The sequence below is a fragment of the Gossypium hirsutum genome, chromosome D13 (genome assembly GCF_007990345.1).
Source record: "Gossypium hirsutum isolate 1008001.06 chromosome D13, Gossypium_hirsutum_v2.1, whole genome shotgun sequence".
NCBI lineage: Eukaryota > Viridiplantae > Streptophyta > Magnoliopsida > Malvales > Malvaceae > Gossypium > Gossypium hirsutum.
Genome location: NC_053449.1, coordinates 30,211,072 through 30,236,388, shown reverse-complemented (window position 1 = coordinate 30,236,388; position 25,317 = coordinate 30,211,072). Strand labels below are relative to the sequence as shown.

At 36.6% G+C, this 25,317-nt stretch overlaps 1 protein-coding gene across 1 annotated transcript; it reads right to left on the bottom strand.

Annotated features, from left to right (window-relative positions):
* Positions 1–594: 594 nt before the first annotated feature.
* LOC107944170 (uncharacterized) lies at positions 595–4,949 on the bottom strand (the record flags this gene model as incomplete). Its single annotated transcript, XM_041108818.1, has 7 exons — positions 595–767; positions 825–1,195; positions 1,778–1,802; positions 2,046–2,471; positions 2,546–3,093; positions 3,526–3,975; positions 4,072–4,949. Coding segments are annotated over 7 exons (2,871 nt in total), but the record flags the coding sequence as incomplete, so codon positions are not given.
* Between the last annotated feature and the right edge of the window lie 20,368 nt (positions 4,950–25,317).

The following is a 25,317-nucleotide window of genomic DNA, read 5'->3' as shown; positions in this document are numbered from 1 at the left end:
TACCCAGCAATGTGAAGGAAATAAATGGCAGCTTTGGAGAATGGAAAATCATCTCTTTTGGCCGAATGGTCACTTAGAGAACTTCAACAATCAGCACACCATCTTTAATATAGTCCATGCATGTATCATTTGGTGCATTGAACCCAACATGCATGCATCTTCACATCCATTGAATCTTCATGCATGAATCTGCCCAATGAATCTTCAAATTCGGCTGTACCTAAAAACACACATGAACTTAATTAATTTCAATCAAATTAAGCTGAACTAAGTAAATACATAATGTGAACATCCTAATTTAACATTGAAACAACTTAAATATTAATAAAGCATGACACAAATTCGGTTGAACAGATTTAAGACATGTAATAATTTAGACAAACTAAATGAAATCAAGACATCTTTAATGTAACTAAATTAAGACATATTAAACACTTATATTAAATAAAAACATATTAATAAGCTGTAATAAGACTTAATTAAATGCTTATTTAAATGGTTTAAAATCCAGCAGCAATTTAATTAGCTAGAACGAATTTCAACTTCAAAGAAGTTGAAAATATTCAGCTCGTCTTTAAGCTCTTTGCTTTCATTTTCCTCAATCCGTTCCACCAATGCTAAAATAGCAACTTTAAATCGTTTAGCTCTAGCTCGCGTTATTGGACCAATGGGCAGATTAATAGCTTCTTGTTCGTTCTCCATTTGGTTCGTAGGCAAGCTCACATCATTCCCCTCCTCTTCAGAACGATTTGTCCTGAAATCGGAATCTGCATCAAACGGAGACAAATCAGAAACGTTAAAAGTCGCGCTAACATTATATTCACCAGGCAAGTCCAATTTATAAGAATTGTCATTAATTCGTTCAAGGACTTGAAACGGTCCATCCCCTCTCGGAAGTAGTTTAGATCGTCGTTGCATAGGAAATCTTTCCTTGCGCATATGCAACCACACCCAATCTCCCGGCTCGAACACAACTCGTTTACGACCTTTGTTAGCATGTTGTTCATAGTTCTTGGTCCTTGCCTCAATGTTTTCTCGAACTCGTTGGTGCAATTGCTTGACGAAATCAGCTTTACGCTTTCCATCTACATGCACAAATTGGTTAGAAGGCAATGGCATTAAATCTAATGGTGTTAACGGATTGAAACCATAAACGATTTCAAAAGGAGAAAATTTGGTAGCTGAGTGAATAGCTCTATTATACGCAAACTCCACATGTGGTAAACATTCTTCCCAAGCCTTCAAATTTTTCCGGATGATAGCTCGAAGCAATGTAGACAAAATCCGATTGACCACTTCGGTTTGGCCGTCCGTTTGCGGATGGCAAGTGGTTGAAAACAGCAACTTCGTTCCAAGGCGCCCCCATAGTGTCCTCCAAAAATGGCTAAGAAACTTCGCGTCTCGGTCGGACACAATCGTCCTAGGCATGCCATGCAACCTGACCACTTCTTTGAAAAATAAATTAGCAATATTCACGGCATCATCAGTTTTATGACATGCTATAAAATGAGCCATTTTTGAGAACCTATCTACAACCACAAATATTGAATCTCGGCCATTTTTACTCCTCGGTAAACCTAGCACGAAATCCATTGAGATATCAGACCAAGGGGTTTCGGGAATAGGCAATGGTTTATACAAACCATGGGGCTTAATTCGTGACTTAGCCCGTTTGCATGCAATGCATCGATTACAAAACCGTTCGACATCTCGTCGCATCTTAGGCCAAAAGAAATGTTCGTTGAGCATGGCTAACGTCTTTGCAACTCCGAAGTGCCCCATTAATCCTCCACTATGAGATTCTTCGATCAACACTTCTCGTACGGAACCTTGGGGTATACAAAGCTTTCCTTCTCGGAACAAGTACCCATCATGTCGATAGTACTTCTCGTAAGCTCCCTTTGCGCATAACCTAAAGAATTCACTAAAGTCAGCATCGTTGACATATAAATCTTTAAGAAATACAAACCCCATTAACTTAGCATCCAAAATATTTAACAACGCATACCTTCGAGATAGTGCATCAGCCACTACATTTTCCTTACCTTTTTTATATTTAATAACATATGGAAAAGATTCGAGAAATTCTACCCACTTAGCATGCCGCTTATTCAACTTGTGTTGACCCTTTAAGTACTTCAAGGATTCGTGATCGGTATGTATGACGAATTCTTTGGGCCAAAGATAGTGTTGCCACGTCTCTAATGCTCGAATCAACGAATAGAGCTCCTTGTCATAAGTCGGATAGTTTAAGACGGCACCATTGAGTTTCTCGCTAAAATAGGCAATAGGCCGTCCATCTTGCATCAACACGGCTCCAATGCCTAAACCTGAGGCATCACATTCTAACTCGAAGGTTTTATCAAAATTAGGCAAAGCTAATAACGGTGCATGAGTTAGACAATCTTTAATTTTCAAAAAGGATTTTTCTTGTTCCTCTCCCCAAACGAAGTTGGAATTCTTACGAATAACTCCAGTCAAGGGTGCGGCTAAGGTGCTGAAGTTTGGCACGAATCGACGGTAAAACTTGCTAATCCATGGAAACTTCGGACTTGGGAGACATTCGTCGGACGGGGCCATTCTTGGATCGCCTTGACCTTCTCTTGATCGACTTCAAGGCCCTCCGAACTAACAACGAAACCTAAAAACACAACCTTGTTAGTGCAAAATTCACATTTCTTTAAATTAGCATACAAAGTTTCTTTCCTCAATACTTCCAAGACAGCCTTCAAATGTAAAACATGATCATCTAAATTTTTACTATAAACTAATATATCATCGAAGTATACGACGCAAAATCTACCAATAAAAGGTCTTAGAACGTGATTCATAAGCCTCATGAACGTGCTTGGGGCGTTCGTTAAGCCAAATGGCATAACGAGCCATTCGTAAAGCCCATGCTTCGTTTTAAACGCAGTCTTCCATTCATCACCCTCACGCATCCGTATTTGGTGATAACCACTCTTAAGATCAATTTTTGAAAACAGACTTGCGCCACTTAGCTCGTCAAGCATATCATCCAATCGTGGTATAGGATGACGATACTTGATAGTTATCTTGTTTATAGCACGGCAGTCCACGCACATCCTCCACGTTCCATCCTTTTTCGGGACAAGCAAAACAGGCACGGCGCATGGACTAAGGCTTTCGCGCACATAGCCCTTTTCAAGGAGTTCATTTACTTGCTTTTGTAATTCTTTCGTCTCTTCAGGATTGCTCCGGTAAGCAGGTCGGTTTGGAATCGTGGCTCCCGGCACAAGATCTATTTGGTGTTCGATTCCACGAATAGGTGGTAACCCACTCGGGATTTCTTCCGGGAATACGTCTCGAAATTCCTGCAACACAGACAAAATAGAAGAGGGCAACTTATCATCAAATTCGTTAGTGCCAAGCAAGCTCTCCTTGTACAAAAGAACCAATAATGGTTGTTTCAATAACATCGATTTTCGAACTTCTCTCTCTTTTACCAACAAATTCTTTTTTTCATTTTCATCACTCGTTTCTTTTTCTTTTGAATCACTCTCTCTTTTTTTATCACTCATCTTTTTGTTTTTCTTCTTTTCTTCACTCTTTTCTTTATTCTTTTCATTTTTTTGCTCTCTCTCGATTTCTTTTGATTTTTCAATCGAACTCCTCATTTTGAGTTGATCTTCATACACTTGTTTCGGTGATAGTGGAGCTAACGTCACCATTCGTCCCATGTGTTTGAAAGAGTATCGGTTTGTATATCCGTCATGAATCGCTCGCTTGTCGAATTGCCAAGGCCGCCCCAAAAGAAGATGCCCCGCATGCATTAGTACGACGTCACACATAACTTCATCTTGATACTTCCCAATTGTAAACGAAATCAACACTTGCTTCGTTACCTTCAATTCTCCACCATCGTTAAGCCATTGGAGTTTATACGGATGGGGATGTTTAATGGTGGCCAATCCGAGTTTCTCCACCATCATTGAACTTGCCACATTTGTACAACTTCCCCCATCAATTATAACGCAACAAATCTTACCTTGCACTTGACATCGCGTATGAAAAATGTTTTCGCGTTGTTGATCGTTTTCGGCACCTTGCAAAGTAAGGCTTCTCTTCACCACCAATATTTCTCCATTTTCGGCTTGTTCAACATCTTCTTCATCTTCGGTTTGTTCAATGGCCTCCTTCTCTTGTTCACTTTCAGATTCAATCTCGCCATCGTCTCGAACAAACATCACATTCCGATTTGGACATTGGCTCGCGATGTGGCCCCTTCCAAGGCATTTGAAACATTTTATGTCTCGAGATCGACTTGGTTGGGCTTCCATCTTTCCTTTACTCGTTTCGGCAATCGGTTTGTTGAACTTGGTGGCACCACTTACTTCTTTGTTTCGGCTTGGTATGTCACGTTTGTTGGTCCCTTGCCCCCACCTAGGCATAGAAGAGGTGTTAGAGAAAGTTCGTGACGTACCTTTTCTTTTTAGTTGTTTTTCGACCTTTATGGCCATATGGACCATATCAATAACCTCAACATAGTGGTGTAGTTCGACGATATTTGCGATATCTCGGTTAAGGCCGGCGAGAAATCGAGCCATGGTGGCTTCTCGATCTTCCTCCACATCGGCGCGGATCATGGCCACTTCCATTTCTTTGTAATAATCCTCCACGCTTCGTTGGCCTTGAGTTAAGCTTTGGAGCTTTTGATACAACTCCCGGTGATAGTAAGCAGGAATAAAACGCTTTCTCATTATTGCTTTCATTTCCGCCCATGTAGACACGGGACGTTCTCCATTGCGTCTTCGGCTCATCGTGAGTTGATCCCACCATATTATGGCATAGTCGGAGAATTCTATAGCAGCTAACTTCACCTTTTTGCTTTCTGAGTAATTGTGGCACTCGAAAACTAATTCCACCTTCTTCTCCCATTCAAGATAGGCCTCGGGATCCGATCTTCCTTGAAAAGCAGGAATCGCCATTTTAATATTCTTTAAATCATCATCGGGCCTCTCTCGATCTCTTTGTTCTCGTGCTCGATGACCTCGTCTCCTTGCACTTTGTCGTGAACCTCGATCACTTTCATCGTCACTTTGTTCATATAGATCATTTGCATGTTGCCATGGACGTTCTCGCTCTCTTCTCGGAATAGGAGGGGTGTTCGCACGTTGGCTTTGTTCCTCCATTTGTTCCATTCGTTCATTGAGAGAATCGAATTGAGGTTGGAACAGACGAGAGATTTCTCGTACAATTGCTTGGACTTGGAGATCGGGCACTCCACCTCCGGGAACGTTTCTCCTCGGTTGAAGGTTTACTCCTCCACCAGCAGCATTCGAAGCTCCTCCACTTGTTGCTCGACGATCCGGACTCCTAGACATGTTTAAAATAAGAACAAAATATTTCCTCACCACAAAAACCTCACAAATTCGCTCACAAGAAAAGAATTCACTCCTGTCGTGTTTCACTCTATTTTCGGCTTTTATCTTGATGTACTCTCTTGCCTTTTACCTCTCAAATCCAACTCTCGATATTCTAAAAAACTACCTTAGACTTATCCCACTTGTGGGTCGGCTTCAAAGGCTAAACAAAGGAAAATCGTATGGTTTAGGGTAGGCTCGAAAGAAAGAAAGGTTTAAAGATGTGGCGTATAAAATGAATTCACGAATTGAAATTTTTTTTAATAGTGTGAAATTTCACTCAAAGGGGTATAAAAGGGTGTATAATATGATTTCGGAAAAATTTTTTTCGTACGCACCTAGACCGTATGCAATTTTTTTTTTGTAATTTTTTTCCTTCTTTTTTTTCGGATTTTTTTTTCGAAACTTTTTTTTTAACTTTTTTTTTCGAAGCTACGATTTACGTACCTAATTTAGCTAGCTCTGATACCAACTGATACGAGCTCGTTTCGGATGTAAAGACGAGTCGTAATCTTTCCCGATCGAAATTAGGTAGTGTCGGAATTGAATCAAATTCAAGTCTTGGTGTTTGAAGTTGGATGGCTTTAGGAACAAAGGAGTTTGATGGGTTGTTGTTTGCTGGGTAATTCGATGAAACAAGGTCGAACCCTTATTATCAAATAAGGACCCGGGCTTAAGGTTTCAAAGAAAGAAATAGAAATAGGATAAAAACCGAGACCCTCTATTTAGCAAAATAGGAACCTACAGTATGAAGAACGCCACACCTGATACGACCCGCCCTTGGGAACGGCCATTGCATCAGCCTACAAGCGAGGCTCGTCGTGTTTGCAAGCTGGATTATTTTTTTTGTGGAGCTTCATTTAGCTCATTTCCAGCTCCTTCAAGTTCAATGAGCTCGAACCAGCTCAATTTCAGCTCCATATCTTTAAGACCTTTATTATAGTAGCTGAACTAATTATTTGCATCATTTAATTAGTTTATTACAGCTTAATTAAATTTTGTTGTTTAATTGGTCTTAAATCTGGACGAATTTAAATAAGCATGTTAAATATGTTTTTTTTCTTCTTCTTACATGTTATTAAGTCATATTAATTCCTACAGCCTATAAATATGTTTTTATGCATGTTTTTAATGGGTCAACTTTATTATTTGTTTTAATTATGTCCTAAGGCTGCCGAATTTAATGTGCAGAATTTTAGTGTTAATTTAATGTGTCTAAACATGTATTTGATTGAATTGATGAATGTTGCTGCAGGTACATTACCCATGAACGTCCTTGGTGCATGAAAGGTATTAAAAGGAGGTACATGAAGGGGACGGCACATGCATGAATGGGAAAATGAAGTTGGCTGCTGTTTGAAGTTTTCTAGGTGACCATTCAGCGAATTTATTGCTTACACATTGCTGGATACATCATGGCTGTTCGGTTCAAGGTGTTCATATTCAAGGACTCTTCAAAACTTGGTTTTCACACTCAAAGTGACTATTCAGCATCTCCTTAATTGCTGGTAATTTTTCAGCAATGGTTGCCAATTAAATGAGCTCTTTTAAGCACATCAACAGAATGTAGCTGCTGCCATTTATTCACTCAAGTTCCAAGTTCAATTATCCATCTAGAAGGTGACTATTGGAGCTCCAAGTTCAGCCGAATCTAATTAGTCCATTTAAGTGATTCATTTGCTTAAATTTTAAGTAATGTAAGTGACCATTCGGCTAGCTTAGGTGATTATTATAAATAGCTGAATTTTCACTTTGTAAGGGACTTTTGGACATTTTAATTAGCAAATTGCTGCCAAATTTGTGAGGCATTTTCTCTCAAATTTCGTTTGAGACCCGTAAGACTTATCTAAGCTTTTAGTGGCGTCTTTCCGAGTCTTTTCCGAACTTATCACTCCCTAAACCCGAGTGTGGCGTTCACCTTTGATACCTTTGGTTCATACTTTACTAAGTATCGGGTCAAGGTCCTTATCAACCATTTCCAACTCAATTTGGTCCTATAAGTTTCGGGTCGACACTTTTCCTTAGTGTTGGTTCACTCTTGACCTTTTTGAACCATTACCATTTCGTACCAAATCCCAGATACCAAAACGTACCAAAACCAAATACCCTTTCTTAGTTATCCGAAACCGAACTCTTCCATTCTATTCATGCCATTTCGACCTAAACTAAATCCACATTCAACCTTGCACGAACTTATCTTACTTCTTTATACACAAATATATTCTATCTTCTTCTTGTCTAATATACTTCTTCGTTTACGATCGGGAACTAAACGACTCGGGTTCAACTACTAAACCGAGGTCATATCAACACCAATGGGTGATAAGTTCGAACAAAGTCAGATTGACGCCACTCGTTGGAGATAAGTCAATTTGAGCTTTGGAGAATAAAGAGAGTGAATTTCTCACTAAAATTATATTTCATTCAGAAATTTGGCAAAAAGTCCTTTTACAAGAAATTCAAGAACTATTTATAGCTTAAGTGACTAGTAGCCGAATAGTCAAGTTCAATACTTAAAAACTAAGTAAACATTGAACTAATTTTGAGCTAAGATCCATGAATGGTCTTGAATCAATGTTCGGCTGAATATAGACCAAGGAAGAGCTTCAACGAACTTGGAAAATTGGCAGCAGCTACATTCGGCCAATGGAGTTTAATAAGGTCAATAATGAAGCAACTCTTGCTGAAAAATTACCATCATTAATTAGCAACTTGAACAGTCATTTGGAAGTGTGAATGGACAGTTTTGAATGACCATAAGGTGTGAACATCATGAACCGAATAGCCACAATGTACCCAGCAATGTGAAGGAAATAAATGGCAGCTTTGGAGAATGGAAAATCATCTCTTTTGGCCGAATGGTCACTTAGAGAACTTCAACAATCAGCACACCATCTTTAATATAGTCCATGCATGTATCATTTGGTGCATTGAACCCAACATGCATGCATCTTCACATCCATTGAATCTTCATGCATGAATCTGCCCAATGAATCTTCAAATTCGGCTGTACCTAAAAACACACATGAACTTAATTAATTTCAATCAAATTAAGCTGAACTAAGTAAATACATAATGTGAACATCCTAATTTAACATTGAAACAACTTAAATATTAATAAAGCATGACACAAATTCGGTTGAACAGATTTAAGACATGTAATAATTTAGACAAACTAAATGAAATCAAGACATCTTTAATGTAACTAAATTAAGACATATTAAACACTTATATTAAATAAAAACATATTAATAAGCTGTAATAAGACTTAATTAAATGCTTATTTAAATGGTTTAAAATCCAGCAGCAATTTAATTAGCTAGAACGAATTTCAACTTCAAAGAAGTTGAAAATATTCAGCTCGTCTTTAAGCTCTTTGCTTTCATTTTCCTCAATCCGTTCCACCAATGCTAAAATAGCAACTTTAAATCGTTTAGCTCTAGCTCGCGTTATTGGACCAATGGGCAGCTTAATAGCTTCTTGTTCGTTCTCCATTTGGTTCGTAGGCAAGCTCACATCATACTTTAGGTATAACCACAGAAATAGACTAAGGATTGAATTGAAATCAAATTTATCATACCTCGTTTCCTTATTGAACAACCAAGCATCAAAACAATAGAAATTGTTCGCACACAATTGGTCATGCTTGAATTTCCCAACAAATGTACTAAAACAGATTCTGGGTTTAAAAATTTGATTTTGATTATTAACGCCAAAGAGTAGCAAAGAGTTCATTAAACCAAACTTGTCAACGCAAAAATTTGTTTTGTGAAAGCTCGTCTCACCACCATTTGAGATTAAAACACTAATCAATGAAGGAAAATCAACCACTTTTTGGCATGGAGCTTTTACAAAGATGAAGTCGACATTATGTTTATCCACATTCAAGGAAGATAATGGAAATTCAAGTGCTAGGTGTTCCTTACCTATCTTACCTTCGGGCTCATGTGGTTCAATTTCAACTTCATCCTTACCTTTTTCGGTCAGGCAAAAACGTCGCTCGTCAGGAAGATATTGAAGTTGATATTCGTCATAGAGATTTGTCGAAACCTGAAAAGAAGGAACAGAACAAAAACAAACATCTCGGGGGTTAGTTAAAATTTTCCTCTCTTTTTCTTGTTCTCGCTCACCATCTTCCTTTTCTCTCATTTCTTTTTCAACATCTTTTTCCTTTTCAATTTTTTTTCTCAATATCAATATCAATCTCAATCTCAATCTCAAATTCTTTTTTCTTTTTCTCACTCTCATTTTCTTTTTTCTTCTCTCAATTTCATTCAAGATTCGTTCATTTTCTTGCATCAACATCTCTTGTCTTTCTTTTCTTCTATTTTCTTTTTGTCTTGTTCTTCCATTACAAGAAGATGATAACTTATAAGAATCATAACGACAAGCTTCACGTTCGAAAGAAATGGCAGATTCATCGTGCAAGTCATGAACATCTCTTTGTGAATAACCCTCCGTGGGAAAATATCTCGATGCATAAGAAACTCATTCATCTCTTCTCGAATAATCATGGAATGTGTGCTTTCGAAATGATCTTGTCTCTGTCTCTTGATTCGGTGAATTTGGCTTTCGTCGGAATCTTTCCTCCACTCGATCCAATCTATCATGCAACTTATCAATTTTGATTTCACCATTCTACGCATCTCTTGCATCAAATATTGGAAGTCTATTTCGGAAAATTCTTCTCGAGACATTTTTTTTGCTAAAAGGAATAAGTGTTTAAAATAAAAAGTAAATACCTCACCACAAAGCCTCGCAAGTCACTCAGAAAGAAAATTTTCACTCTACTCGTGTTTACGGTCGCTTTTAGCTTTTCTTCTCTCGAATGAACTCACACCAATCACTCTTGCCTTTTTCCACTCGATTTTTCGCCTCTCAAAGTTCTTCGCAAACTAAGTCGACGAATCAATACCGTTTGGCGTCGGCTTACAAAATTGATTTGGCTTGGTAGGTAATGATGTCGGAAATGGTAGGCTATCAAACAAATAGAATTGGTTAAGTGTGGCTATATAGATATGGTCCTTCGGGCAATAAGCAATGCTTTTACAAACCCAAAATGAATTTCAATCACTCTTTTTTTTTCAATTTTGATTTTTTTTCTTTTTTTTTTTAATTTCGAATTTTTTTTCTTCTTTTTTTTCTTCAATACTAAATACAAAAAGTACAAATAAATTGAATACAAACTTTTTTTTTGAATTTTTTTTTCAAAATTTTTTTTTGAATTTTTTTTATATTTTTTTACAATACCGTAATACCGATAACGTCGATCTTACTCCGATTTAGCTAGCTCTGATACCAAATGATACGATCCGGCCCAGTTAATGAATCCGAGTCGTTGTTGTGCCCGATCGTGAATTGGAGTAATTTGAAAGCTTTACAAAATAGGCTAGAAGAAAAGGAATTATTTAGGCTCAATAAAGTTTTGTTGGTTTAGGAAATGAAACATAAATCAATGGATGAAGTTTGGGCTAAGTATTCAAAAGCCGAACTAACACAATAGGAGTGTGTTAACCCGTAACTTAGGAGAATGCTTAGGTTGGTAGGGTGTTGATGGAAGGTTTGTTAAGTGGATAGAAACTTCGACCCGCTATCAAAAATGATAGGAACCTCAGTACGAATCGAACGCCACACTTTTGGGATTAAAGTGATAAGTTCGGATAGAAAGACGGGTTGATGCCACAAGGGTTACTTGATAAGTCAGACGAGTCTTTGGAGAACAATGAGAGTTGAAAACAAACTCACAAAGTAAACAAATTTCATATAAAGTTTAAAAGTATATTGTCTAACCTTTTACATGTTTACAAGCCAACTATTTATACTAAAACTAGGACATGAATAGCCAATTCTGGCCATTAATAAGTAACATGAATCAGCCCATGAACCGATTTTAATGATATATGTTGATGTGACCACGTCCCAAGCACCACCAAGCTTGAATCTTGTTTCCCTCGAGCTCCCAAAGGGACCAATGACTCGAGTTAGGTCCAAGCAAATTCATGAAGCTATTTTAGCTTTATTGTTCAAGTTTTGGAAGGAGAATCAGCTCGTTGAAGATGGGGAAGCTCGATCCAACTCCTTGAAGAAACCATGCACCTTAGTGCAAGCTAATTTCAGCTCAATTCCAGCTCCCTTAGCTCAATTCGACTTCAATCAGCTCACTTTGATGTGATCTCAATCACATCATGTTGTGGCACCACTCGTTGCTATCATGATTGGCCTAAACACGAGGGCCCCAAGTGCAAGATGAAGCTCAATCTCAGCTCAACAAGCTCAATCTTAGTTTTTCCCAGCTCGATTTAGCTCACATGAGCTTAATTTAGCTTACTTTAGCTCGTTTGAGCTTGGCTTAAGTTTATTTCAACTCATTTATTTTATTGGTTGAATAATTAGAGTATTTATTAACTTAGTTTAAGTTATTACAGCTCATAATTATGTTTTGATTTATATCATGTTTTTAAAGTTGTCTTAGCCGAATTTAATATGTTTAGCTTAAGACTTTATTAAATCTGTCCAGCCGAATTTATGTGTCATGTTTACTAATATTCAAGTTGTCACAATGTTAATTAGGATGTTCACATTATGTTTTAATTAAGTTCATTTGTCTTATGTAGGTGCACCCGAATTTGAAGATACATTGGGCAGATTCATGCATGTAGATTCAATGAATGTGAAGGTACATCCCTTTGGACGGCACATGCATGTAAGGAATTAATGCAAGGTGCATGCATAGAAAGGTTCAATGGACGGCAATCAAGAGGCATTTGCATGTTCATGATGGTCATTCATGTATTTGAAGATTCATGGATCAAATTAATGATGGACCATGCATTGGACGGTTCATGTATTAATCATGTGTTCACACCTTGTGTTCACACCATGATGACCATTCAGTTGGATGTTCACACACAAGAGTCTACTCAAGCTCCTTGTTCACACCAAGTTTGATCCTTCATGAAGCTTCATTTAATTAAGCCACTCATGGTGAAACAACATGAATTAAAGGCTCCATTAAAGGAGTTAGCCGAATCTAGCCATGCATGCATGAAGAACATTTATCCAAGTACATCAATGCATATTCATGAAGCTAACCACTCACCTCCCATTCGGCCGAACATGGACAAGAACATCATTGGACATTTTTCTAGAAGTTTCATGTTTTAATTAGGTACATTACTTAATTGTTAAGTTCATGAATGGACTATTCGGCTAGCATAAGATACTAGTATAAATAGTTGGTTATTTTCAATTGTAAGGGACTTTTTGTCAAGATTTTGAATGAACTATTGTTCTTGTGAGGTTACCTCCTCTCTTCTTTCGTTCGAGTCTCGAAGCGACTTATCTAGCTTGCTAGTGGTGTCAATCCGAACTCCATTGAACTTATCACCGAATCGGTGTGGCGTTCAACCATCTTCCTATACCTTTGGTTCTTACCTCCATATAGGTAACGGGTTAAGGTCCGCTTCTATCCTTCATCAAAATTCACCTTAAGCAATATAAGACTCGGGGCAATACTTTATATAGTATTGAATCGTTCTTCGCTTGAGTTCTATTTTTCCATTCCATTTTAACTATTAAATTATTAACAATATTTCTTTATTTCACCGAGCCTATCAAACATCTATCCAAACCATCTTTTGAACCCATTTTCTCAACTTCCGCTATAAAAAATCATCTAACTCCATCTATCTACAAAATCGAACAAACTTCTCGTCGACGATCGGGCAATCAAGTGAATCGACTCAATCAACCGAGCCGGATCACATCATTTGGTATCAGAGCTACTAAAACGAGGAGCGCCGACGTTCGTAATAAGGCCGCAAGTAGGTTCGAAACGTGAAAAAAAAAATCAAAAAAAAAAAATTGAGTTGTAATTTAATTTTTTTCCCTTGTATTTAGCTTACTATTGTATTGGAGTAACAAAAAAAAAATCAAAAAAAATTCGAAAAAAAAATTGATTGAAAAAAAAATTCAAAAAAAAAGTGAAAAAAAAAATCGAGCAAAAAAAAAAAAGGTGACCAAAAAAAAAATCAAGTTAAAAAAAGTGAAAAGTCTTGCGAGTTTTTATTTTTATTTTTTCTCTCTTATTTGCTCCGATCATCAAGTTTCCCTTCCTACCATTATTTACCCATCCCAACGCCACACTTAGCCTTGATTTTATTTTGTTTAGCCTACCTTACACCCACATCATTCCTTTGTAACCTATTTTGAAACCGACCCTCAAGCAGCAAATTAAGTCTATTGAGACGAATTACGAAATTGTGAGACGAGGTCGAGAGGTAAAAGGCACGTGTGTTTTACATCAAAGAAAAAGCCTAGAAGAGTGTAAACACGAGTGGAGTGCTATCCAATTTCCATTGTGAGTGAAACGTGAGATTTTTGTGGTGAGGTATTTACTTTCTATTTTATTTTAATCATTTAAAAAAAAAAATCATGTCACAAGAATTTTCCGAATCAGATTTCCAATATTTGAAGCAAGAGATACGTAGAATTGTGAAATCAAATTTTGATAAATTGCATGATAGATTGGATCGAATAGAGACAAGAGCCCAACAAAAGCAAATTTCATCGAGTCATGAGACGGAGTTAAGATCATCCCGACGACACTACTCGACAAGAGACTCTTATCAAGACATTTATTCAACCAGGCGTTCGAGACCAAGAGAAGCAAACTCCGAGTTTGAGTCCTTCCGAGATGATAAACGAAAAAGTAAACGTGTCTCTACAAGTGCCTCAATTTATTCATCTACAAAGGATTATTTACGAAGAGGCGAACGTGCTTCAAGAGTGTCAAAGTACTCGGCTACGGAAGATCTATCACAAAGAGAAGATTGCCATTTGTGTGAAGAACTCTTTTCTTATTCTCAACAAAAGGTTTCTCTTTTTGATGATTTATACTTTTGTAATGAAATCGAAACATCATGTGAGAAAGAAAAAGAGTGTGAGCGAGAAAATGAAAAAGAAAAGAAATGAAAGAAAAAGAAGATGAGTGTGAGATAGAAAAGAAAATTGAAAATGAGATTGAGAATAAAAACGAGTGCGAAAAAGAAAAGGAAACCGAAAAAGAGAGTGAGATTGAAGGAAGAAACGAGAGTGAAGAAGAAAGGAGTATTGTTACTAACCATCCTATGAATTTTCCTTGTTTTGTTTCTACTTTTCAGGTTTCTCAAAATCCCATCGATCAATTTCAACTTCAATATTTTTCTAAGGAGAAACGATTTCGATTAGTCGAGAAAGGTAAGATCGTAGATGACCCTAGTCCACAAGTGCTTAAAGGTAAGCCATGTAAGGGATCTACTGTATTTGAGTCTTCCCAATCTTACTTGATTCTTGATGACGAGATTAGCAAAGACTTAGTTTGTGAGAAAGTTTTTCATCTTGATCTGATTGGAAATCATAATTTGATTGTTGATAAATGTGTTTTACATAGTAATGTGAAATATCTTTCTGCTCATGAGCCTATCATTGTCAAGATTGATCAAGAAGTAAGTCCAGGTAAGCCCAAACAAAATTTGGGATTGTGTGATGAAAAGTTGACATCTAATCTGTGTGCTTGTGATGATCATGTGAATTATCTAAATTGTGGTGTGAACTTTTCTTGTTTACGTGTGCGAATGAAATATGAAGGATTTGATTGCTCGAATGTATGTATGCCTAACTCCTATTTGCTTGACATGTGTGAAGTCTTGGTGAAGAAGAAATTTTTGTTGCGTTGCGAAACGATCAATGAAAATCGCGTTTTTAAACCCGGGATATACATTCCTAAGTTAACGTCAAGCCAAGCAAGAGGAAGCTTTGTTTTTGACCCCGGAGATTATTATTCTTTGTTCTTGTTAAAAGGGTTTGGATTTTGCAATTTTGATTTTCGAGATTATGCTTTTCGACTGACTTGTGATTTAGGTTTGTGTCCATTGGAGAAAAAGGTAAGAACGGTTTTTACTTTTGATCCCGGCACTGGTTCATTGGTTCAATTTTTGCATAAGATCTTAAGAAGACCTTTTGAACTTATAAACCATGGTGTCACTAATCTATTTAATTTTTGTGTAGGTGACACTTCGAAGTGGTTCCCTCCTAAAGAGGGAGGGTATAAACATAAATTGTGTCCTACTCAAGGCATGTCTGATTTGCAGGTTTTTGGGAGCAACTATGTCAACTCCATCGACAAAGGGGCTGGTGACGATGTAAAATTTTTTTGAGAAAATGGCCCGATTTGAGGACAAATCGTCTTCAAGAGGGAGGGTATGATGTGATCTCAATCGCATCATGTTGTGGCACCACTCGTTGCTATCATGATTGGCCTAAACACGAGGGCCCCAAGTGCAAGATGAAGCTCAATCTCAGCTCAACAAGCTCAATCTTAGTTTTTCCCAGCTCGATTTAGCTCACATGAGCTTAATTTAGCTTACTTTAGCTCGTTTGAGCTTGGCTTAAGTTTATTTCAACTCATTTATTTTATTGGTTGAATAATTAGAGTATTTATTAACTTAGTTTAAGTTATTACAGCTCATAATTATGTTTTGATTTATATCATGTTTTTAAAGTTGTCTTAGCCGAATTTAATATGTTTAGCTTAAGACTTTATTAAATCTGTCCAGCCGAATTTATGTGTCATGTTTACTAATATTCTAGTTGTCACAATGTTAATTAGGATGTTCACATTATGTTTTAATTAAGTTCATTTGTCTTATGTAGGTGCACCCGAATTTGAAGATACATTGGGCAGATTCATGCATGTAGATTCAATGAATGTGAAGGTACATCCCTTTGGACGGCACATGCATGTAAGGAATTAATGCAAGGTACATGCATAGAAAGGTTCAATGGACGGCAATCAAGAGGCATTTGCATGTTCATGATGGTCATTCATGTATTTGAAGATTCATGGATCAAATTAATGATGGACCATGCATTGGACGGTTCATGTATTGATCATGTGTTCACACCTTGTGTTCACACCATGATGACCATTCAGTTGGATGTTCACACACAAGAGTCTACTCAAGCTCCTTGTTCACACCAAGTTTGATCCTTCATGAAGCTTCATTTAATTAAGCCACTCATGGTGAAACAACATGAATTAAAGGCTCCATTAAAGGAGTTAGCCGAATCTAGCCATGCATGCATGAAGAACATTTATCCAAGTACATCAATGCATATTCATGAAGCTAACCACTCACCTCCCATTCGGCCGAACATGGACAAGAACATCATTGGACATTTTTCTAGAAGTTTCATGTTTTAATTAGGTACATTACTTAATTGTTAAGTTCATGAATGGACTATTCGGCTAGCATAAGATACTAGTATAAATAGTTGGTTATTTTCAATTGTAAGGGACTTTTTGTCAAGATTTTGAATGAACTATTGTTCTTGTGAGGTTACCTCCTCTCTTCTTTCGTTCGAGTCTCGAAGCGACTTATCTAGCTTGCTAGTGGTGTCAATCCGAACTCCATTGAACTTATCACCGAATCGGTGTGGCATTCAACCATCTTCCTATACCTTTGGTTCTTACCTCCATATAGGTAACGGGTCAAGGTCCGCTTCTATCCTTCATCAAAATTCACCTTAAGCAATATAAGACTCGGGGCAATACTTTATATAGTATTGAATCGTTCTTCGCTTGAGTTCTATTTTTCCATTCCATTTTAACTATTAAATTATTAACAATATTTCTTTATTTCACCGAGCCTATCTAACATCTATCCAAACCATCTTTTGAACCCATTTTCTCAACTTCCGCTATAAAAAATCATCTAACTCCATCTATCTACAAAATCGAACAAACTTCTCGTCGACGATCGGGCAATCAAGTGAATCGACTCAATCAACCGAGCCGGATCACATCACACTTGAGCTCAATTCCACCTATTTGAGCTCAATTTAGCTTCTTTCCAGCTCGTTAATTTTATTATTTGAATAATTTGAGTGATAGTTTTATTTTAATTATTTTTACTACAGCTCATAACCGAATTTTCTAGCTCAATTCAGCTCATCAAGAATTTTGACTATCATTGAGCTAGCCGAATTTATTATTAATTATATTTTATTTATGTCTTTATTTTAATTTGTTAAATATGTCTTGATATTATTTAATTTAAGCTGAATGTACCTTGAATCTAATTTGTTTATATCTTTTGTAGGTACATCCACATGTGGGAACACAATTAATGAGGATTCATGAACATTTCTGGTTCAATGTATGTTCGGGTACATGCATGACTACCTACAACGAATGGTTGCCTTAAAGATGATGCATGAATGATTTAATACAATGAATGGAAGAATGCATGAATATTCACTTACATGCATCGGTTGCTGTCCATTGATCTCCTAAGTACCTATTCGACCAAAAGGCATCTATGGGAGTGTCCATTCACACCTTGGCCGAACCTAGACATGTCCATTGCTCTCCCATACATTCACCAAGCCTTCAAGTTCATTTCCTTAGCCATGAAGCTGCCCATTGAAGTACCATTCAGCCAAATTTGGACATAGCCTTTAAAGATACATTTCTAGATTAGTTTAATTCAATTAAAGCCGAATTTACTTAGTCTATTTGGCTATCTAATGTAATCTATAAATAGTTCTTTTCTCTTTGTAAAAAGGGTAGACAATTCTGATTATTAAACTTGATTGTGAGGTTTCCTCCTATCCTATTTCGTACGAGTCTCGTTCTGACTTATCTAGCTCGCTAGTGGCGTCAACCCGACTTCTTGAACTTATCACCATCCTGGTGTGGCGTTCATCCACATTTTTATACCTTTGGTTCCTACCTCTCTATAGGTAACGGGTCAAGGTCCATCTTCGACAATCCATTTAATCCACCTTGAGCAATATAAGTCCCGGGGCAATACTTCATATAGTATTGAATCGTTCTTCGCTTGAGTTCTATTTTTCCATTCCATTTTAACTATTAAATTATAAACAATATTTCTTTATTTCACCGAGCCTATCAAACATCTATCCAAACCATCTTTTGAACCCATTTTCTCAACTTCCGCTATAAAAAATCATCTAACTCCATCTATCTACAAAATCGAACAAACTTCTCATCGACGATCGGGCAATCAAGTGAATCGACTCAATCAACCGAGCCGGATCACATCATTTGGTATCAGAGCTACTAAAACGAGGAGTGCCGACATTCGTGTCAAGCTCGGAGTAGGTTCGTAACGTAAAAAAAGTCAAAAAAAAAATTAAAAAAAATTTTGTTGGAATTTAATTTAATTTTTTTTCTTCCTTGTATTTAGTTTACTGTTGTATTGGATTTAAAAAAAGAAGAAGAAGAAATTCAAAAAAAATAAAAAAAAGAAAAAAAAGAAGTGACAAAAAAAATCGAGTTAAAAGAAAAAAAAAGAAAAAAAAAGTGAAAAGTCTTGTGAGTTTTTATCATTATCACTTATTACTCCGATCATCAAGTTTCCCTTCCTACCATTATTTACCCATCCCAACGCCACATTTTAAACCAATTTTTTTTCTCTTTGTTCAGCCTACCTTACACCTGACATTATCCCTTGTAACCCATTTTGAAACTGACCCTCAAGCAGCAAATTAAGTCTATCGAGACAAATCACGAAATTGAGAGAAGAGGTCGAGTGGTAAAAGGCAAGAGTGAAATACATCAAAAGAAAAAGCCAAAAATTGAGTCTAAACACGAGTGCGAGTGAAAATCATTATTTCTTTGTGAGAGATTGGTGAGGATTTTGAATTGGTGAGGTTCATTTACTATTTATTCTATCTTTCGATTTTCGAACATTTTCTTGAATCATGTCTCAAGAAGAATTCTCTACCGATGATGATGTGACCACGTCCCAAGCACCACCAAGCTTGAATCTTGTTTCCCTTGAGCTCCCAAAGGGACCAATGACTCGAGTTAGGTCCAAGCAAATTCATGAAGCTATTTTAGCTTTATTGTTCAAGTTTTGGAAGGAGAATCAGCTCGTTGAAGATGGGGAAGCTCGATCCAACTCCTTGAAGAAACCATGCACCTTAGTGCAAGCTAATTTCAGCTCAATTCTAGCTCCCTTAGCTCAATTCGACTTCAATCAGCTCACTTGAGCTCAATTCCACCTATTTGAGCTCAATTTAGCTTCTTTCCAGCTCGTTAATTTTATTATTTGAATAATTTGAGTGATAGTTTTATTTTAATTATTTTTACTACAGCTCATAACCGAATTTTCTAGCTCAATTCAGCTCATCAAGAATTTTGACTATCATTGAGCTAGCCGAATTTATTATTAATTATATTTTATTTATGTCTTTATTTTAATTTGTTAAATATGTCTTGATATTATTTAATTTAAGCTGAATGTACCTTGAATCTAATTTGTTTATATCTTTTGTAGGTACATCCACATGTGGGAACACAATTAATGAGGATTCATGAACATTTCTGGTTCAATGTATGTTCGGGTACATGCATGACTACCTACAACGAATGGTTGCCTTAAAGATGATGCATGAATAATTCAATATAATGAATGGAAGAGTGCATGAATATCCACCTACATGCATCGGTTGCTGACCATTTAATTTCCTATGCACCTATTCAGCCAAAAGACATCTTTTGAAGTGTCCATTCACACCTTGCCCGAATCTAGACAAAGCTATTGGCATCCCATGCATTCATCAGCCCTCAAGTACATTTCCTTACTCATGAAGTTGGCCATTGAACATCCATACAGCCGAATTTGGACATCACTTTTAATGGATACATTTCTAGTTTAGTTTTACACATTTAAAGCCGAATTACTTAGTCTTTAAGCTTGTTTAGTATGACTATTCAGCTATCATCTGAACTCTATAAATAGTTCATTTCTCTTTGTAAAAAGGTTAGACATTTCTGATTATTAAACTTATTGTGAGGTTACCTCCAATCCAATTTCGTTTGAGTCTCGTCTGACTTATCTAGCTCGCTAGTGGCGTCAACTCGACTTCTTGAACTTATCACCATCCTGGTGTGGCGTTCATCCACCTTTTTATACCTTTGGTTCCTACCTCTCTATAGGTAACGGGTCAAGGTCCATCTTCGACTTCCATTAAACCCACCTTAAGCAATATAAGACTCGGGCAATACTTTTTAGTATTGAACATTCTTGACGTTTAAGTTTTATTTTTCCATCTCCATCAATTACCTTTTTCTAACCTACCTTGTTTCTATTCTAAACCGAATTTATCAACACCAAACCACTCATCTAAACCCTCTCAAAGCTTCCGCAACCCTTAGCCTAAATCACCCAATTTTGACAACTCCAACTACTCCTCGTAGACGATCGGGCAATTACGTGAAACGACTCAATTAATCCGGGCCGGATCACATCATTTGGTATCAGAGCTACTAAAACGAGGAGCGCCGACGTTCGTAATAAGGCCGCAAGTAGGTTCGAAACGTGAAAAAAAATCAAAAAAAAGTTTGAGTTGTAATTTAATTTTTTTTCCCTTGTATTTAGCTTACTATTGTATTGGAGTAACAAAAAATCAAAAAAAAATTCGAAAAAAAATTGATTGAAAAAAAAATTCAAAAAAAAAAGTGAAAAAAAATCGAGCAAAAAAAAGGTGACCAAAAAAATCAAGTTAAAAAAAAAGTGAAAAGTCTTGCGAGTTTTTATTTTTTTTCTCTCTTATTTGCTCCGATCATCAAGTTTTCCCTTCCTACCATTATTTACCCATCCCAACGCCACACTTAGCCTTGATTTTATTTTGTTTAGCCTACCCTACACCCACATCATTCCTTTGTAACCTATTTTGAAACCGACCCTCAAGCAGCAAATTAAGTCTATCGAGACGAATTACGAAATTGTGAGACGAGGTCGAGAGCTAAAAGGCACGTGTGTTTTACATCAAAGAAAAAGCCTAGAAGAGTGTAAACACGAGTGCGAGTGAAAATCATTATTTCTTTGTGAGAGATTGGTGAGGATTTTGAATTGGTGAGGTTTATTTACTATTTATTCTATCTTTCGATTTTCGAACATTTTCATGAATCATGTCTCAAGAAGAATTCTCTACCGATGAATTTCAATACTTGGTGAACGAGATGGGCTGAATATTGGAGGAAAAACTAAGCCCATTAAAAAGACGTTTGGACCGAGTGGAGGAAAAAGCCCGACGGAAGCAAACTCCACCGAGTCGAGAAATAGAGTTAAGTTCATCACGACGACATTATTCGAGAAGAGACACATATCAAGACTCCTATTCAACAAGGCTTTCGAGACCGCGAGAAGAAAACTTCGAGTCAAAAATCACTCGAGATGAGCGAGAAAGGACGAGCTATTCCTCGTATGCTTCAAAGAAGTCCTTCCCAAAGGATTATTCTCGAAGAAATGGACGAGAAGCTTATGAAAATATTTTCTCTTTCTTTGAGCCAAATGATTATCTCTTTGATTCTTTCGTGTCATCCAGACATTGTAGTGAAAAAGAAAAGAAATCAAAATAGTGAGTGAAAAAGAAAATGAAGAAAAGAAAATTGAAAAAGAAATTGAGATTGAGAAAAAATTGAAAAAGAAAAAGATGTTGAAGAAGAAACGAGAGAAAATGAAGATAGTGAGCGAGAACAAGAAAAGGAGAACGAAATTTTAACTAACCCCCGTGATGTTTGTTTTTGTTTTGTTCCTTCTTTTCAGGTTCCGACAAATCTCTGTGACGAATATCAACTTCAATATCTTCCTAACGAGCGACGTTTTTGCATGACCGAAAAAGGTAAGGATGAAGTTGAAATCAAACCACACAAGCTTGAAGGTAAGCGAGGTAAGGAATTTTTAAAAACCGAGTCATGGCCATCAAGTTTGAAAGTTGTTGAAAATGACTTTGTTTTAAAAAAATTCTCTTATTTTCATTCGATTAATTTCTATTCTTTGAATGTGGTTGATGTTGTTCGGTACGAACGACAAACTAAAAATTTGGTTTTGCATGATGTCGGGTTTTCACGAAAAGCGATTCAATTTTTCAAATATGATAATTTTGTGCATCCATTATTGTCATGTGACAAATCCATGAATTTGTGCAAGTTTGATTTGATGAATATAAAAAGATTTGAATGTTTGTTTCTATGGACACGAAAACCCTTTTGGTTTGACATGTTTGATTTACTAAAACACTTTGGCGTAAGAAATCAAACTCGTGTGTTCAAACCTGGAATTTATTATTTTAGGTTGATATGTGCGGAACTCAAGCATCCTAAATTTTATGCGACAAATTTATGTCTGTTTGATGCTTGGCCTTTGAAATTTAAAGACTCTGTTTATAATTTAAAATTGTTCTTTGATCATTTTATGTGGTTGTACATGAAATTCATTTTTCATTTCGAGAAGGTAAGATCAACTCATGTTTTTGAACCTGGTATCGTTACATATGTTCAATATGTGAATAGTGTTTTAGCCTGTTCCTTTGAGTTCAACGTCTATGGAGACATTACCCTCTTTCAGCATTATGAACCCAACATTTCGAAAAGTGCAAGTTGCCTTTTTGTTTACCCTTCGTTTCAGGTTTTTCAAGGATTGTGTAATAAGCTTCGACTTCAATACCTTCTCAAGGAGAAAAGGTTCACTTTGATTGAAAAAGGTAAAATTGATTCTCAATTTTCCACTCCTAAAGGTGAATCAGGTATGAATTCTGATGTTATGCGACCATCTTTTCTTAAGTCGAATGTAACTAAAATTTTTGAAGACGCCTTGATTACTGAAAATCACTTGAATCCTGTTGTGGTTAATTATTTGATTTTGCTTGATGATGATAAATCCATTTTGAGTAATGATAAGACGATTTTTCTCTTTGGAAAATGTGATGAATTCATTGTTGAGAACATAACCAAATGACAATTGCGAGTGCCAAACATGCGAAATCATGAATCAAATGAAACTTTTCATTTGTGTGTTTGTGATGAAGATTTAAATTTCTTGTTCCATTACTCGCATTCCATTTACTTGAACAATGACTTGTGGAAGCAAATTGAAAGGTTCGAATGCTTAAAAACATATTTGCCTTTGTCTCGACCATTTGATGAGTTATGGATATGGAAGGAGTTTTGTCCATATGATTGTAAGAATGATGTTTTAAGTTTGCCTTTTTACATAACTCATACTTGTCTTGTTATGACCATGCATGATCCACATAGTTGTTCTGATCATTTCTTGATGATTAATGGTTGTCTATTTTCATTGATTCATTTGCCATCTCTAATGCCGAATATTGTGAGTTCTTTTGCAAAGGCTTATGAACGACTAATTGTTCCATTCATTCAAGGAGAGTTGCATAAGACGGATTATTTTCTAGAGAACAAACAGCTCGACTTGAGGACGAGTCGTTTTGAAGAAGGGGGAATGATGTGACCACGTCCCAAGCACCACCAAGCTTGAATCTTGTTTCCCTTGAGCTCCCAAAGGGACCAATGACTCGAGTTAGGTCCAAGCAAATTCATGAAGCTATTTTAGCTTTATTGTTCAAGTTTTGGAAGGAGAATCAGCTCGTTGAAGATGGGGAAGCTCGATCCAACTCCTTGAAGAAACCATGCACCTTAGTGCAAGCTAATTTCAGCTCAATTCTAGCTCCCTTAGCTCAATTCGACTTCAATCAGCTCACTTGAGCTCAATTCCACCTATTTGAGCTCAATTTAGCTTCTTTCCAGCTCGTTAATTTTATTATTTGAATAATTTGAGTGATAGTTTTATTTTAATTATTTTTACTACAGCTCATAACCGAATTTTCTAGCTCAATTCAGCTCATCAAGAATTTTGACTATCATTGAGCTAGCCGAATTTATTATTAATTATATTTTATTTATGTCTTTATTTTAATTTGTTAAATATGTCTTGATATTATTTAATTTAAGCTGAATGTACCTTGAATCTAATTTGTTTATATCTTTTGTAGGTACATCCACATGTGGGAACACAATTAATGAGGATTCATGAACATTTCTGGTTCAATGTATGTTCGGGTACATGCATGACTACCTACAACGAATGGTTGCCTTAAAGATGATGCATGAATAATTCAATATAATGAATGGAAGAGTGCATGAATATCCACCTACATGCATCGGTTGCTGACCATTTAATTTCCTATGCACCTATTCAGCCAAAAGACATCTTTTGAAGTGTCCATTCACACCTTGCCCGAATCTAGACAAAGCTATTGGCATCCCATGCATTCATCAGCCCTCAAGTACATTTCCTTACTCATGAAGTTGGCCATTGAACATCCATACAGCCGAATTTGGACATCACTTTTAATGGATACATTTCTAGTTTAGTTTTACACATTTAAAGCCGAATTACTTAGTCTTTAAGCTTGTTTAGTATGACTATTCAACTATCATCTGAACTCTATAAATAGTTCATTTCTCTTTGTAAAAAGGTTAGACATTTCTGATTATTAAACTTATTGTGAGGTTACCTCCAATCCGATTTCGTTTGAGTCTCGTCTGACTTATCTAGCTCGCTAGTGGCGTCAACTCGACTTCTTGAACTTATCACCATCCTGGTGTGGCGTTCATCCACCTTTTTATACCTTTGGTTCCTACCTCTCTATAGGTAACGAGTCAAGGTCCATCTTCGACTTCCATTAAACCCACCTTAAGCAATATAAGACTCGGGCAATACTTTTTAGTATTGAACATTCTTGACGTTTAAGTTTTATTTTTCCATCTCCATCAATTACCTTTTTCTAACCTACCTTGTTTCTATTCTAAACCGAATTTATCATCATCAAACCACTCATCTAAACCCTCTCAAAGCTTCCGCAACCCTTAGCCTAAATCACCCAATTTTGACAACTCCAACTACTCCTCGTAGACGATCGGGCAATTACGTGAAACGACTCAATTAATCCGGGCCGGATCACATCAGATGAATTTCAATACTTGGTGAACGAGATGGGCCGAATATTGGATGAAAAACTAAGCCCATTAAAAAGACGTTTGGACCGAGTGGAGGAAAAA